This window comes from Ammospiza nelsoni, chromosome 5 (assembly GCF_027579445.1).
Source record: "Ammospiza nelsoni isolate bAmmNel1 chromosome 5, bAmmNel1.pri, whole genome shotgun sequence".
NCBI classification, from domain to species: Eukaryota; Metazoa; Chordata; class Aves; order Passeriformes; family Passerellidae; genus Ammospiza; species Ammospiza nelsoni.
Window position 1 is genome coordinate 28,312,988 of NC_080637.1, and position 14,505 is coordinate 28,327,492.

At 39.2% G+C, this 14,505-nt stretch overlaps 1 protein-coding gene across 24 annotated transcripts in view; it reads left to right on the plus strand.

Annotated features, from left to right (window-relative positions):
* Positions 1-3,040, plus strand: part of NRCAM (neuronal cell adhesion molecule) — a 145,238-nt gene extending 142,198 nt beyond the window's left edge. For 21 of the 24 annotated variants that reach the window (XM_059473274.1, XM_059473280.1, XM_059473287.1 and 18 more), the window contains one exon: positions 641-3,040. In XM_059473274.1, the coding sequence (XP_059329257.1) occupies positions 641-878 (238 nt within the window). In that variant the 3' untranslated portion in view covers positions 879-3,040. Of the gene's footprint in view, positions 1-14; positions 73-640 lie in introns of all 24 variants that reach the window. The other 3 variants (XM_059473285.1, XM_059473299.1, XM_059473300.1) reach the window with 1 other exon arrangement.
* The last annotated feature ends 11,465 nt before the right edge of the window (positions 3,041-14,505 follow it).

The window sequence follows — 14,505 nt, forward strand, 5'->3', positions numbered from 1 at the left end:
GCTTTTCTTCTTAGGCTATTTTCATTTGTTTCTTCTGCACCCATTTAATGGAATATGTAGGTCTCTTGAAAGGTAAGGTTGAAAATTGCAAGTCTGGCCTGCATTATGTAACAAGTTATTTGAAATGCAGCTCTTTTATTTTCTTTATACTAGTAAAGAAAATCAGTATATTTCATTTAACCAAATTCATTCTTCATTCATTTTCAAGGAGTCAAAGAAATTAAGAAGTTTAACAGACTAACTTCACGGCACATCATGAGCTTGTTACTTTGGAGAACAAACAAATTATTTTTTTATAGCTTTACAACCCACTTCTTAATGCTTGCAGTTGCATTTACATGACCTCCAAGCCAAGGGCCCAGGTCTTACCGCTGAAAAGTCATGCACGATGGGGGAAAAAAAACTAAAAGAAACTACAACTCCCCCTCCCACCACTGAAGACATTCTCTGTTTAAACCATTCCTACCCCATGTTTCCATGTGAACTGCATCATATTGATTTGTCTCTACAATGTGATGTGGGTTTACTAAAGGATTATAGGGCTGCACACACGCTTTTCATAAACTCTGCATGCATGGCTGATTTTGTCCTAATAAACAGTGCATCCGTTAATCCCATGTTTGTTTGTTTGTGTCTGCAGCGATGCAGAGGACCATAAACCTCTAAAAAAAGGAAGCCGGACACCTTCAGACAGAACTGTGAAAAAAGAAGACAGTGATGATAGTTTAGTTGACTATGGGGAAGGTGTAAATGGTCAGTTCAATGAGGATGGCTCCTTTATTGGACAATATAGTGGTAAAAAAGAGAAAGAACCTGCAGAAGGAAATGAAAGCTCTGAGGCTCCTTCTCCTGTAAATGCCATGAATTCGTTTGTGTAACCACAGAACTTGATCCCCTTGTATCTCCAGTTTGCTTAAAGCACTTGTACATCCTCCTTCTCATACTATGAACACACAGGTATCGGAGCTCCTCACCACCAGAAGTTAATGCTATGAGAACATGCAGGTTAACACCAGTACACAGCATAATGACACAGTAAGTGGTATGTTACTATGAATCAAAATAGAAAATACAAATTTTGCTCAAAACTTGGGTATTTTTACTTTTTTTTTAAAGGAACTGACACAAACAGTAACATCAGCTTGTAATTTTGTTTCCTGTTGAAAATACAGTAAAATGCATGAAAAAAAAACCCCTACACAACTCACAGATAATCTCGTGTACACTATAAAGACATGGTTTGACAATTTGTTATGCAGTCCTCAGCTGAATCCCTGGATATGAATTCTGTTCTCAATGTCAGAGTGTTATAGTAGTATTATATAGAACTTCAATGTCTTTGTGGACATTGTTGTGAAATTGGTGACTTAATGTCTAGCTATCATATGTCTTTTTGCAAGACAGTTAGGAACAGTATGTACAGTATATAAATGCTAAATGATTTAAGTATGACACTTGCATTTGCTGATGCTTAATGAGACCCTATTATCTGCTCTTTGCTCCTATTACTTTATAGCCTTTTTAATCTGTCAGGTATTAAGGCAGTACAGTGTTCTATTTTTACATCAAAACATATTGAATTGATTTTAGGGCATAAAAGATATGCATTGCAATGCATTTTGGAATTTTTACAGTCACTGAAAGAAAAACTTTAAAAATTAAGGAAAATATTCCAAAAAACACAGGGCAAAGTACATTCAGTGCCTTTATACGATATGCATTCCGTAATGTGCTGTACTACTAAATCAGTTGGTGCAGTAAACTGTGATTAGCAGACTACTGTCATTGCCAAATAAAGGAAAAATGTGAAGAAAAAGAAGTGTTATGAAACTGTTGTGCTAAAAATGGAAAGTTTAAAATATTTTAAATTGCAGAAAGAAGAGTATGATTCTTTTCCCTTTAGAAAAAGCTTTCTACGCAGTTACAGCACAACATGATTTCATGGCCTTAGAATACTTAAAACAAAAATGAAAACAAACAAACAAACAAAAATCCCAAAACACAACCAGAGTTAAATTATTTACTAACACAGCAAGGAATAAGCTCTTGTAAAATAAATCATTAAAAACCCAAAGCAGCTGACTCCATCATTTGGTGAGAATGCATTTCTCTCTGTGTCCCAGCCTGATCAGTGTGGCAGCTTTGTAATTATCTCCAGCCTGAAGCAGTGTGGGGGTTACGCTCGGACCACAGCATTCCATCTGACAAGTGCTAATACGGTTTATTGGTAAAGGATTTCCCTTATTGGTTAAAAAATTATTTTCTCGCATACTATATCAATCAAATGTTTACCTCCAAATAGAAATTTTTATAACAACCTATGGTTGAAGGAATGCTCAGTTTCATTTGCCAATAAATTGGTTTTTCATAACTTGCATCAAGTTTAATTTTAAGTAAGCTTTTTATATGTAGATATTTTGTTGAATTTGTAAATACACTTAAAGCGTAGGTGCTATATGCTTCTAGGTGTTACAGACAAATAAACCAAGAAAGCTTATGTTGTACTGTGTAAGAAGTACTATAGCCAATGGTGTGCATGGTATTTTAAAGCATCTACTTATATTTTTTTCTTTTCTTTTTTCTTTTTTTTTTTTTTTTTTTTTTTGTGGAAATAAAATAGTTATCTGCTCATTTACTGCAGATTCCAACTAAACCATTCAGAGCTTTTGCCAGTGCACTACATTAGCCCATAGGACACCTTGCAGCTTTCATGTATATATTGTAGGTAAAGCACAACTGAAGTAATCCCAAATGTAACCCAGCTGTAATAAGCTTCTTTTGCACCTTTGAGCTTTCCATTGGTCAGTTTTTTTAATGGGAACTGAAATACAAAATGAATTCTATGAACACTGATTACAAAGCACAAAGAGAACATTTCTTCACAGGATTTGCCAATGGTTTTGGTAAAAAAGATATCATTTTACTCTTATTTAATTGTAGATGCTGAATTATCTGTGCATGTGGGGGTAAACATACAGGCTCACTTCTGTAATAGTGCAACGGATTTTGTATTAAAAATAAATGTGGTTTTAAAATTTCACTGTTTGGTCTGTTTACACTAGCAGTAAAAATCACATCAGATTAGTCTTGTAATTAAGAATTCAAAGTAGTAAAACAGCATGAAAGAGCTCTGACAGAAGTTGTTCCCATGATGTTACAGAACTTCCATTACTGCCACCAAATTATTTACAGAAACTTGCATACCTTGACATGCTACCATTTGAAAAAATGGTAAATTTGTCTGTTTCCCATTGAAATCTGTGATTTGCATTTTACTTCCCTGGATGTTTTTATTATTTATTTAGTCATATTACTGCAAATAAAAGAACTGAAACAGTCATGTTCCATACCTGTAAGAGTGAATAAGAGAAAGTAATGTTGATTTGAAATTAAGAGCCCTCAGATAGGATCCCAAATAAGGATTTTGTGTCCTAAAGGAATTGTCTGACATAGAAACTTATGGTTATCTGTTTTTAAATATGAAGTGAGGAATTTTTAGTCATCATCTTTTACAGTACACAAAATCCATTGCAATGGTCTTTTCGTATCTTGTCTATCCTATATATGAATGGAAACAGACTGGGCAGGAGGGCAGCTGTTCTGCATAGAAGACTGCAGGAGAGCCATGGATTCCAAGATTCTGTGCTTCAGGAGATGTATCCAAAAGCTGATGAGTGGGCATGATACTTGAAAGAGGGATCTTATCACTGAATCAGAAGCCATTCTGCCAGCCTTCCCATATTAAGTGGAAACTCCTGGATATTTCTGCTCCTGTCACCTGCACAGACTCAGTTCTGGCACTTTTATCTTCAAATATCTTCACAATATCTTCAGATATTGGCTGCCTTGGTTTTTGTACAGGTATCTGTTGATTTTTGCAGCAATGTAAACTGTCTGGGAGATATGAAATACAGCTGTTTCTGTTTCAATTAAAGAATACTTCCTGAAAAGAGAGGTCTGAGTTCCCTAGGCATAGTTGGGGAGAAGGATTTCATACAGTAACAATTTTTGGAGACACACATACATTATCTGTGCATGTTCCCCAAAGTGTACTAATACATATAGTTGCTACACTTTTCTTTTACTGATATACCTTTGCTTTTGATTTTATTCTCACTGAAGTGATTGTATAAATCCTGAGGGAATTAAAGAGGATACCCCAATCGTAATTTTTCTTGCAATCTATTCTCACATTGTTCCTAGGAAAATACAATTTCCTCTTAGCAGAGGCAAAGTGGAAAAAATATTTGGGAACCAAATTCTCTTTTCATGATGTCTGGTCTATGTTAAAACAGAAATTCTAGGAATTATGTATGAAAAAATATTATCTACCATCTGGAACTGTCTTCTTTTCTGAAAAAAAAAAAAAAAACGGGGTGGGGGGAGAAAATCAGAAAGAGAATGAGACTCCAATCATTTCTGAAAAGCAATTGCCCTTTGTTGTGTTTCTGTCCCACTCCCTCTCTTTTTATCCCCTTCATCTACCTTAGGAAAGAACATTTCAGAGACTTGGCAGAAGCAGGAACTGGTTTTGTGGGAAGGTGGAAATAACTGAATGTACTACTTGTGGGAATCTACCCCCAAATGCCCCTAGAGTGAAAGTAAATCCACCTGGCCATCATGTTTTAATCTCTGGCTGCTCTTTGTACATGAGAAGTGGAAACTTTAGATCAAACCGTCAAGATAAATACATGTCAGCAGGACTATGATCAACAGTAGATGTGATCTGTTGTGACTGTAAGCAAGGAGAAAAATTGTCATCCCAGCGTTCTCATGAGTTTTGGCAGCAAAAATACCCACAACATTCCTTACTGTGCTCACATGTAAATGAGCTGATAAAAAATTGTGATCATGTTCAATACCTGAAGGATGATTCTTCATTTGGGTTTGGAGAAGTTTGTGCTATTTTGTATTTGGCAGCACTGGCTTTGTCCCTCCGGATAAATCTGAAGCCAGCTGGCAAGTAATAGGTTTGCACATGTTTAAATTGGAGAGAGGCAGGGCAGGAGACAGCTCCTGTCACCTGGACCCAGCCAGCCTTTTGACCTGTTTTGTCTTGCCCTGAGGTGCTCAACTAAAATAAAGAAGTTTAGAAGGTAGTGTGGTTTCCCTGCCAGCTGAAAAAAAAACCATGGCATCATGTCAGAAATCTAAGCCACTGCTTAGATTTAATTCTGCCTGGCTTTCTGTCACATTTTGGATATAAGCGATGACGAGGAAACATACCTTGTCCATGCTGTACAAATATGGGTTTCAGACCAGACCTAAGCTTTCTAACAGGGAAAGTTTAGTCAGTCCAGTTCTGGTGCCAAACTTTTTAAAAATTACCAGGTCTTGCACTACATTGAGGAATGAACTACATTGACCTTTGACAGTAAACTGTATTTGATATGTATCTTCCAGAGGGTGCTGCTACATTTCCCATGTTCCCAAGACTTCAGAAGAGAGATGCTTTGGTTTTGAAACCCAACATCTTACCTGAGAAAGGATAGCAGCCAACTCCTCTGCCCTGTGTTTGCAAAGATCTAAAGGGTTTCAAGACTTCACAGGACTAAGGGAAAAATGAAGTTTTCCAAATGGCAGTGTTCAGAATATATTTCAAATAGACATTCTGCAATATGTGTACTGTAATGAAAGAGAGTTATGGCATGAAAAGTTTGCCTTCTGGTGCGGCAAGAAGAGGTAGTGAAAATGAAATTGCTGGGACAGAGAAAAAGCAAAAGTATAACATCTGAGGTTTCTTGGAAAGAGTTGACAAACAGCCAGTAGGATAGCTGGCCTGAATGGCGAAAAGAGAAAAACAGACAAATGGCAGAGGCAGCAGGAGCCCTTGCTAGTGTGGAGCAGCACAGCCTGCTGGGTGCAGACCAGACTATCTGTTGGTGACAAACAGCATAAAATAGATCAATAGGACATCACTCTCCTTCCTGATTTTTTACATTATTATTTATTTATAATAAGTAGTAGGGGGAAGTAGTAACCAGCTGGACAATCAAACACACAAGGCCATTGCTTTAATTTCCTTACTTTTTGAAGTAAGCTAAAACTATCTCCTGGAAAGCACCCGCGTTCTGCAGGTATAGGACAAGGCAATCTGAAGAGATACTTTTCCCTGTTCTTAGGAATTTGACTAGTAGTGTTCCAGTAATATGAGGAAAGTGAGCATTCTCCTAGCTGTTGAGATAAGGAAGATACAAGGCAGCCATACAAACTGTTTGATAGATGAAGAACCTACACAATGCGGTCTCCAAACATGGAATACCAGAATTAACGTTTTTAAAGAGATTATCAAGAACAAAACTGAAGAGAGGGAAAAAAAAAAGACAGCTAGTTACAAGTTTCTGGACAAGTCAGAGGACAGATGAATGTAAAAGAATTCTGGCATGGACAGGAAGAGTTTGATTTCCAGTAAGGAGAGGGAAAATGGCCTTTGCTAGGCTACATGATGGCCTGTAGGCACAAATACCACATGAAGAGCACAAGAAAACTGGTTACCCTGCCTATAAGCAAATACTATAGCTTTTATTTTCTAGCAGTACAAACCATAATTTTTTTGTATACTTACATCGCTTGAACAATTATCCAGCAAGAATTTCTATTTAACTGAGATTGTTTTTCCTTCCTGTCCTTTTCACTACAGGTGCTTGGTTCCAAAGTTTTGCTTGAATAAGGAAACAGCCTGTGCTGTTCTATTACAATTAGGCAATGACCATAAACTTTACCAAAAGGGGAGCTCAGATATATTTTTTTAAAATAAGTTGATTTATCTTTTTTATAATGAGAGGCAGATGAGTCTTCAGTCACTAGCATTTAAGCAACAATTGGCCACTAGAGGGAAGCTACAATTGTTGGTTAGCAAAAGCCCAAAGCATCTGAAGTTCACATCCTGTGTTAATGGATAAAAATGTGTGTTTGTGTGTGTGTGTGTGTATCTATACATATAAAGGCACTATAAAATAGTGGTTAAAAAGAATAAGACACAAGTTCATAATAATTTGCTTGTTTTGCATAACACATTAATTCTGGTTTTCTATGCAACAATAACCTTATTCTAATTCAACCATTTGTTATCATGATTTTAAATTGCAGGGACATTTGGGGCAGAAGTGCTGTTTGAGAAATAAACTGGCAAGAACTATGGGACAGGGATGCTTGTTCTGAGATTTGGCAGATAGCTGTGTCCCAAAGGCTTTTTCGAGGCAGAATCAGAAGCCAGACAAATGTCTTGTTAGGCTGTCAGTTCCCAGATATGTGTCTGTAGGTATGTGTGCCTGGAAGCTGAACAACAATAAAGATTTTTTAAATGCTGTTGACCTGGTTGGTGCGTAGCCAACTAGCTCAGCTGTTGCAATTCATATGAAGCCTACACTACCACAAAGGGTTTGGAAAAGGAGCTGCCTGGGGCTACTGAACCTGTGCAACTGGAGGGGACAGGTTCCCATGAGAAGTCCAGGAGTGCAGCCTGGCTGGGCAATTTGGTGCCAGTTGAACAGTGGTTCAACTCACTGAGGTACGATACTTGATCCGGTTTTGAATTTGCCAGGATTGCCCTTAATGTCTGTGTCAAAGAAGAAAAGCTTAAGGTTTTGATGCAGGGGATGGGAGCATCTCTCTCGTCAGGCAGCAGATTGCTCTCTGGCGGGAGCAGGCCTCGGCGCGGCGCCCCCGGCTCTGACAGTCCTTGGGCCGCCCCTGTTTGAGCGTGTCCAGGGCAGTGACCACCGTCAAGTGTTTTGATCAGGATGGGTAACACACAGCACATTTTCAGTGTCGCAGCCCCAGGAGTCCTGCTGCTCTGAAATGAGATAAAGAAATGCTGGATTGATTCACGTTGTCAGACAGCATCATCTTCAGAGGGACTCTGCCTGTGGGAACCGGCTCAGCCCGTCAGGGCCCATTCGTGTGAGGAGGACAGAAGCTCTGCCCGCTGGGACTGGCTTCACATCAGCCTTGTGGTGGCAGTGAGGGTGGAAGGGGGAGGCATCTGCAGGGTGTGCAGGCTGTGCATGGTTTTGTAGCAGGAGACTTGTTGCATGGATTGAGGCAGCAGAATAAAATAAGAAAGCCTGAGGTATTAAGAAAATAACAGAAGCTTTCAAAACACTACTGTAGAAAAATCATCATATGTCAGCATCATACCAAACAAATAGGTGCATGCTGCTTTAGAGACGGGAATGCAGCCAGAGGTTAATGATTAACAATGAAGAAAATTTAGCAAGTTTTTTCTTTTTGCTGGTGGTGAGAGCAGAGATGCTGAAAACGGGAACCCAGGACAGGTGTTTTAGATGGAGCAGGCAGTCAACACCCTGACAAAGCCACTGAAGCTGCTTTCATTTACACCAGCTGAGACTACTGCTTGTTGCATTTTAGGCAGGTCTTCAGGCAGAGTTTTGAATGTAATGAATATTTTTTAGTGAGTAACTGTCTAATAGAGTGTCAAGGCCTCTCCACTAATGACAGCAGCCTCAGCCTCCAGGGGGGACATCACAGCCACAGCCTGCTTATGTGTTGGAGATAGTCATCTATCAGAACTGTGCTCTGTTTTTTCTAAATCACATTTTCTAAATTCAGCCTGCAACTGAAAAACATTCTACTAAAAAAGCAAAACATTAATTATGTACCTAATTTTGGTGTAATTATTGCTCATCGCTTGTTCACTAACAATTTGTAATAATGAAAATAATGCAACAGGCCCATTGCAGAAGCTTAGTCCATTTTTATGGACTTAGTCTATTTTTATGAGGCTTGCTCTCAGGGTGTACATTTTAATTCTACACATAAAAGCTTGGAGAGAATCACTGTGATATCCTTTTTACTTGTAGATAAAAGTTTCTATTTTAATGGCTGGCATTTGATGTTCCATGCAAAAAATAGAAGAAACAGGATAAATTTCACTATCACTCATAAGATTTTCTGCAGGTTTAGTTCTGGCTTTTGTTGTGTTTCAGCCTTTTTTTTTTAATATGTCTCCTAAAATAGATTTCAAGAGTTATTTGCATCTATTCATCACTGGTTGATGAGGTTTTCAGTAAGGTGTTTGGAGAAAGATTATTGTATACCATAATGTCTATCAAAAATCTGATGTGACAATCAGTGCAACCTAGTCCTGCATTTAGCAAGTCTTTCCCTGTAACTCAGATTTTAATGTCAAAGCAGCTTTACATGTCAGACTTGAATTGGTATAAAAATACAGATACTGAATTTGAAATGTTCAGCTACCTCAAGTGACAAAATAAAAGCTAATGTATGAAACACATGGATTGCTCTAGTTCAAGACAAATTATAAATCAGTAAATTATGGGGGGGTTAGGGGGTTGATTTCTATTGAAGATAACATAAAATGAAGCATATAGGAGCAGAAATTATAGCCTCGCTAAAAGTCTTGCCATTAGTTTATGTTCTGGTCTCACATCAAGAGCTGCAATTCCTCCACACGCAGCTTTAAGGCGCCAGTTCTGCTCTGAGGCAGGGCTCTCACCCAGGGCCAAATCCTACCACCATCACAGAGGGGAAGAGTTATGGGGCAGAAAGATCACTTAAGGAAGGCTAATCCTTGGAGAACATTTGATTTTTCCCTCCTTCAAAGTGCTAGGTGAATGTCTCACACAGTAACCAGGCACGCACTGGAAACAGTTCCTGCAAACAGGGTGGCTGTGGCCACTTGGTTTAACTTTGTCTTAACAAGTGTTTCATTATGTATTTTGAATTTAACTTTTGAAAGAACTGACACATCCAGAGTTATTTATACAAAAAAAAAAAAAGGAAAGGAATATAGAGTAAACCAAGGCTTTGTGCACCTTTAATTCAGTCCAGCAAATACAAATAGACCAGTGTGTTACCATGTAGAAGATCAAAGACACATGAAGATGCCCAGCTGAGTTGACAAGATCAGTTACCTTTTCCTTACACAGGGCAGAGACTTGCACTGGCACAGAGATGAACATTTACCAAGGTTAGGAGAGACCAGACTACCAGTGTCATGAGGTTCCTTGTCATGGGAATGGCCCCAAGCCACTTTTGCACACTCAAAGAAAGTGTGCGGAAAGCATTATTTCCAAAGAATAAGTTAATGTGTTTCCTTTGCCAGCATGGGAAGAGTCTGCCTGTGTGGTGGTGTTTGCAGGGGTCCCAGGATAAGGGAAGAGATGAGAATCTTGACTCCATGTTTCAGAAGACTGATTTATTATTTTATTATATATATTACAATAAAAGAAGATGATATATTAAAACTATACTAAACTAATAGAAGAAAGGATTTCATCAGAAGGATAGCAAGGAGAGGAATGGAATGATAATAAAATCTTGTGACTGACCAGAGTCCCAACACAGCTGGACCCGTGATTGGTTATCAAGTAGAAAGAACTCACATGGACCAATCAAAGATGCAGCTGTTGCATTCCACAGCAGCAGATAATTATTGTTTACATTTTGTTTCTGAGGCCTCTCTGGAGAAAAAATCCTGGCAAAAGGATTTTTCATAAAATATATCTGTGACATGCCTGGTCAGAGACAAAGGGCAAACCAGTGTCCAGGTCTTTCTGCGCCAGCGTGATGTTGGTGCTGTCAGTCAAGCTATCTCCACAGCAAGCATCTACTAACCCTGCTGCAGGGGAAAAACAGAGACAGAGCAGGACTTGGAGCTATGTGCCTGAACCCTTCCTGAATCACTCTGCCTGGAATTACTGATCACAAGTAAACTGTGCTAATGCCCAAACAAGGTATCATGGTTGCTGAGGAAGGACATGCTTTGGTATGGAGAGCCATGTGTCATTCTCAGGTTCTCGTCTTGCTGTAGTGGTTGACTCCCAAGATAAGCTGTGACTTATGTAAAATCAAGTGGCTAGATACTGTGCTTTTCTGTTAATTCACATTGTTATGTGTAATAACTGTTGATGCAGCAGCTGTGCATGGGACAGACAAACTAACTACTGAACATGAACTCCTGAATATATGGTGAATAGACCGCCCATTAGTGCTCTTTATTGACCTCATGATAAACAGGATATTTGCTCCATGTTACACTGTTGTGCTCTTACCTTGCATGCTGGTCAACAGAACACTTGGAACTATTCTGTTGACTTTTGGCTTCCTAGTTTTGATAGAGATACTTGAGACCCATGTAAAGGAGCAGGAATTTAGAATCAGCATGGATTTCCTAAGCACATTAACTTTACAGTAGATCTTCACCTCCAAAAAACTCTTCAGAAATGAGAACACACACACATACACACACTCACACCATTTTACTGTATGAAACAAAAAAACCATTTGTCTTCTGTAGGGGGATACAATATAAGAAAATAAAGGTAGAATAGAAAGTAATCTTACCCCATTAAGGAGTTGCAGCTGAGCCAATTATTAGAGATTGGGAACAGGCCTGATGTTAACAAGCCATAGCTGTAGCCAATAAGAAGAGTGTTATAAAAGAGTGGATAGGTTGGGTGAGGGGAACTGGAGTTGGTTGGCTGCTGTGAGGATGAGTCAGTGCCTAGCGGAGCTGCCTACAAGAAGCATCAAGGCGGTACGAAACTCTAGCAATATAGAACCCTTGCAATGTAATGGCAATGGTCTTCACTGCACGAAACACTCAGAGAGTAAATCTGGAGAGACCTTGTGTCATGCAAAATGAGTATAGTCCTGAGGTGCTGCAGGTTGGTGGCTGTGAATCACAGTGCTGTTCATGAGATCTGCAAGTCTCTCCAGGTTTCACTGCTCCTGAAGCAACAGGTAACAAGTTAAAAATGATTTCAACTCTTCTAAAACTGAATGTCTTTGGATTTAACCCCAGCTGGCAACTAAGTACCACACACCTGCTTGCTCCAAATGGTTTAGATAAATATGTTTGTTGAAAGGTTACTGGCCAGATTAAATAGCCCCAGGCATCCTGCTTCAGTTTTGGCATGGGTCCCTGCACCACCCTTGCAAGAAAGGTTGTCAGCTTTGTTAATCTATCCACAAATTTTTTTTCCACCTTTTAACATAATAATAAGCTGAAAACATGCCTCACCTTGAAGTGATAAAATTAAAATATATACTGATTAAAAGAAATTTCAGTTTTCTTTTAATTGAAATTGAATTAAAAGAGCTGCATGAGGCCAAGTGTTAGTAATGTGATATTATAATTACCAATTGCACCCCTACATTTTCAACAGGTATGCTCAAACCACATTCAGCATATATACATATTTCTACTGAAATATACATATATCCAGGTATTGTCAGTCAGAATTTCTTACAACATTCAAACCAGTGCTGAAGCCTCCCCTTGTTCCTAAGGTTCAGTGTAGCTTTGGAACATGTTAGTTTGCATCATTCTGCATCAAAGCAAACAACTGAAGTTAATCCCTAATGAAAATGTGTTTTTGGAGTGTTGTTGACTCTGCACTGACCTCAGTGGATTTGTCTCCACTGTTAATTAGAAGCATCTCTGGCCCAGGCTCTGTTCTGGGGCCCCAACCAGCCCCACAGCACTGCTGTCAGCTCATTACCAGGCTGTCTTGAAGGGCTCTGCAAGTGCTCTGTGGGGTCTCAGAGGTACCTGCTCCCAGCTGGCAATGGAGAAAGGGCTGTGTGAGCTCTGGCTCCCTTCAGTGCTGTCTCAGCATGTCCCATATGCCAAACAGTTAGGATGTGCTACAGCCATGCTGCAGGAAGAACGTGATCCTGCACCCCTACCACAGCTTTAGGCTTGGGGAGGGGGAAGTAGGATCAGGCTGAGCCTCAGTGGGGGCAGCTCATCCCCTGCAAAGTGGAGTGTACACATGGTTGTCAAGACCAGGTCTGTGCTCCTTGGTCTTGTGGCTACCACTTCATTCTCCACCTTCTTTTTGAGAACATACACATAGCTGCACTTCTCTGGAGAGCCCTGAGGCAAATGTGCCACCCTGAAAAGGGAGATGAGGGAGAGAGGGAAGGGATCCTTCAACTTTAAATAACACTCCCTAAAATTACCCAATCATATTTTCTGAGGAAATAAACAGTTGGTTTAGAAAACTCAGTTCTGCATATGTACTTTTGCAAGCAGAGAAGTGACCATGCCTACCAGAAAGCAAAATCCCACTGAGTTCACTGTGCTGTGAAATAAAATCCAAAGTGGTTAGTAGGGAGAATATTCCACTCTTCTGTGAGGTTGAAGACTCTCCCCATCTAATGACAGTATAGAGTAATTGATCTTGTGTGGCTGCTGTATTTTATTGCAGTGCTCAGCTTTTCTCTGTGATCACAGATGAGTTTTACAACATGTTGGTTTTCCAAGGCTGCTTTCTTTTCTCATATGGCATGATCTATTTCTTAAGATAATAGAATTAAATAAATAAAATTCTATATTTTGCTTGAGACACAAGAAATCATCGCTATTCAAGATGTCTATTTAAAATGTGTTTTAAAAAATATTTGAGTTTTAAGGATATGAACTAACAACAAAAATGAACAAAGTGCAGAGGCCAAAAGACATGCACATATGGTATACATAGGGTGGCCAGCATGTATTATGTAGGTGTACCCAGTTGAAGATACATTTCACATGTACACTGATTCAAGCATTAACACCCCAACAGAATTCAGGGGTAAGTGCCAAAGAAGAGAGCATAGGAGAGGTGAGGATGGTGAGGAAATAGGTAAGCAACAGACCAGAGAAAAAAGGCTGAGATAAAAGCAGGGCAAGTGACCAAAACAAGACTTTTCTGCCACAGATGTATTTACTTCTGCAGCTTTGAAAGAAATTAATCTCTGGGATCTTCACATTGTTTTTCCATAAATAGGCAAGAATAAATTCACTTAGAAACACTTTATTGCCACTATGACATGAAGGAAGCATTAACCTTGAAACAAAAAGCAAGAGATGAATGGCTGACTGCCCAAGCCTAAAAGGAAACTGCCTGCCCATTGCTGCATGCATATTTGTGTGATGCCTTAAAGTGTTTTTTTTTTTAAGGGAAGAGTGGCTATTACCCAAGTAATAGCCACTCTTCTACCAAATAGTAGTTAATAAGACATCCATGGAGAATTGAGTTGATTTAAATACTTTATTCTAAAGGGTATTTAGCAATCATGTTCCCACTAAATGGATAATTAAATAATTCACACTCTCCATTTAGAAATGCAGTTCATTGTTAATGACCTAATATCTGGGTGCAGAGTTTTTTTCTCAGAATCCAGACCCCTTTGGGGCCTCGCACTGCACTAAAACCTCTGAGCTGAGAAAACATTGCTTTATGTTTTGGATAGTCAAACCACAAGTGATAGACTACAAACATGTATGTCATCAGCTTCAAAATTAGTAACTTCCTGTGGGTAATAGCCTTAAGGGCAAATTGAAATTTATGTGTTGAAGTTAATGGAAATAGGATCAGTTTTCACTGTTCATACCATATACTTTTCCAGTGGGTTCAGCTTGCTGTTGCGCTGCCCTGACGACCATGTGCCCTTCTAGTAGTGAAAGAGAAGAGTTGCTCCTCAGTCCATGTCAAACTGCTCCCACTGAGTAGGACTGAACAGGTTGGAAAA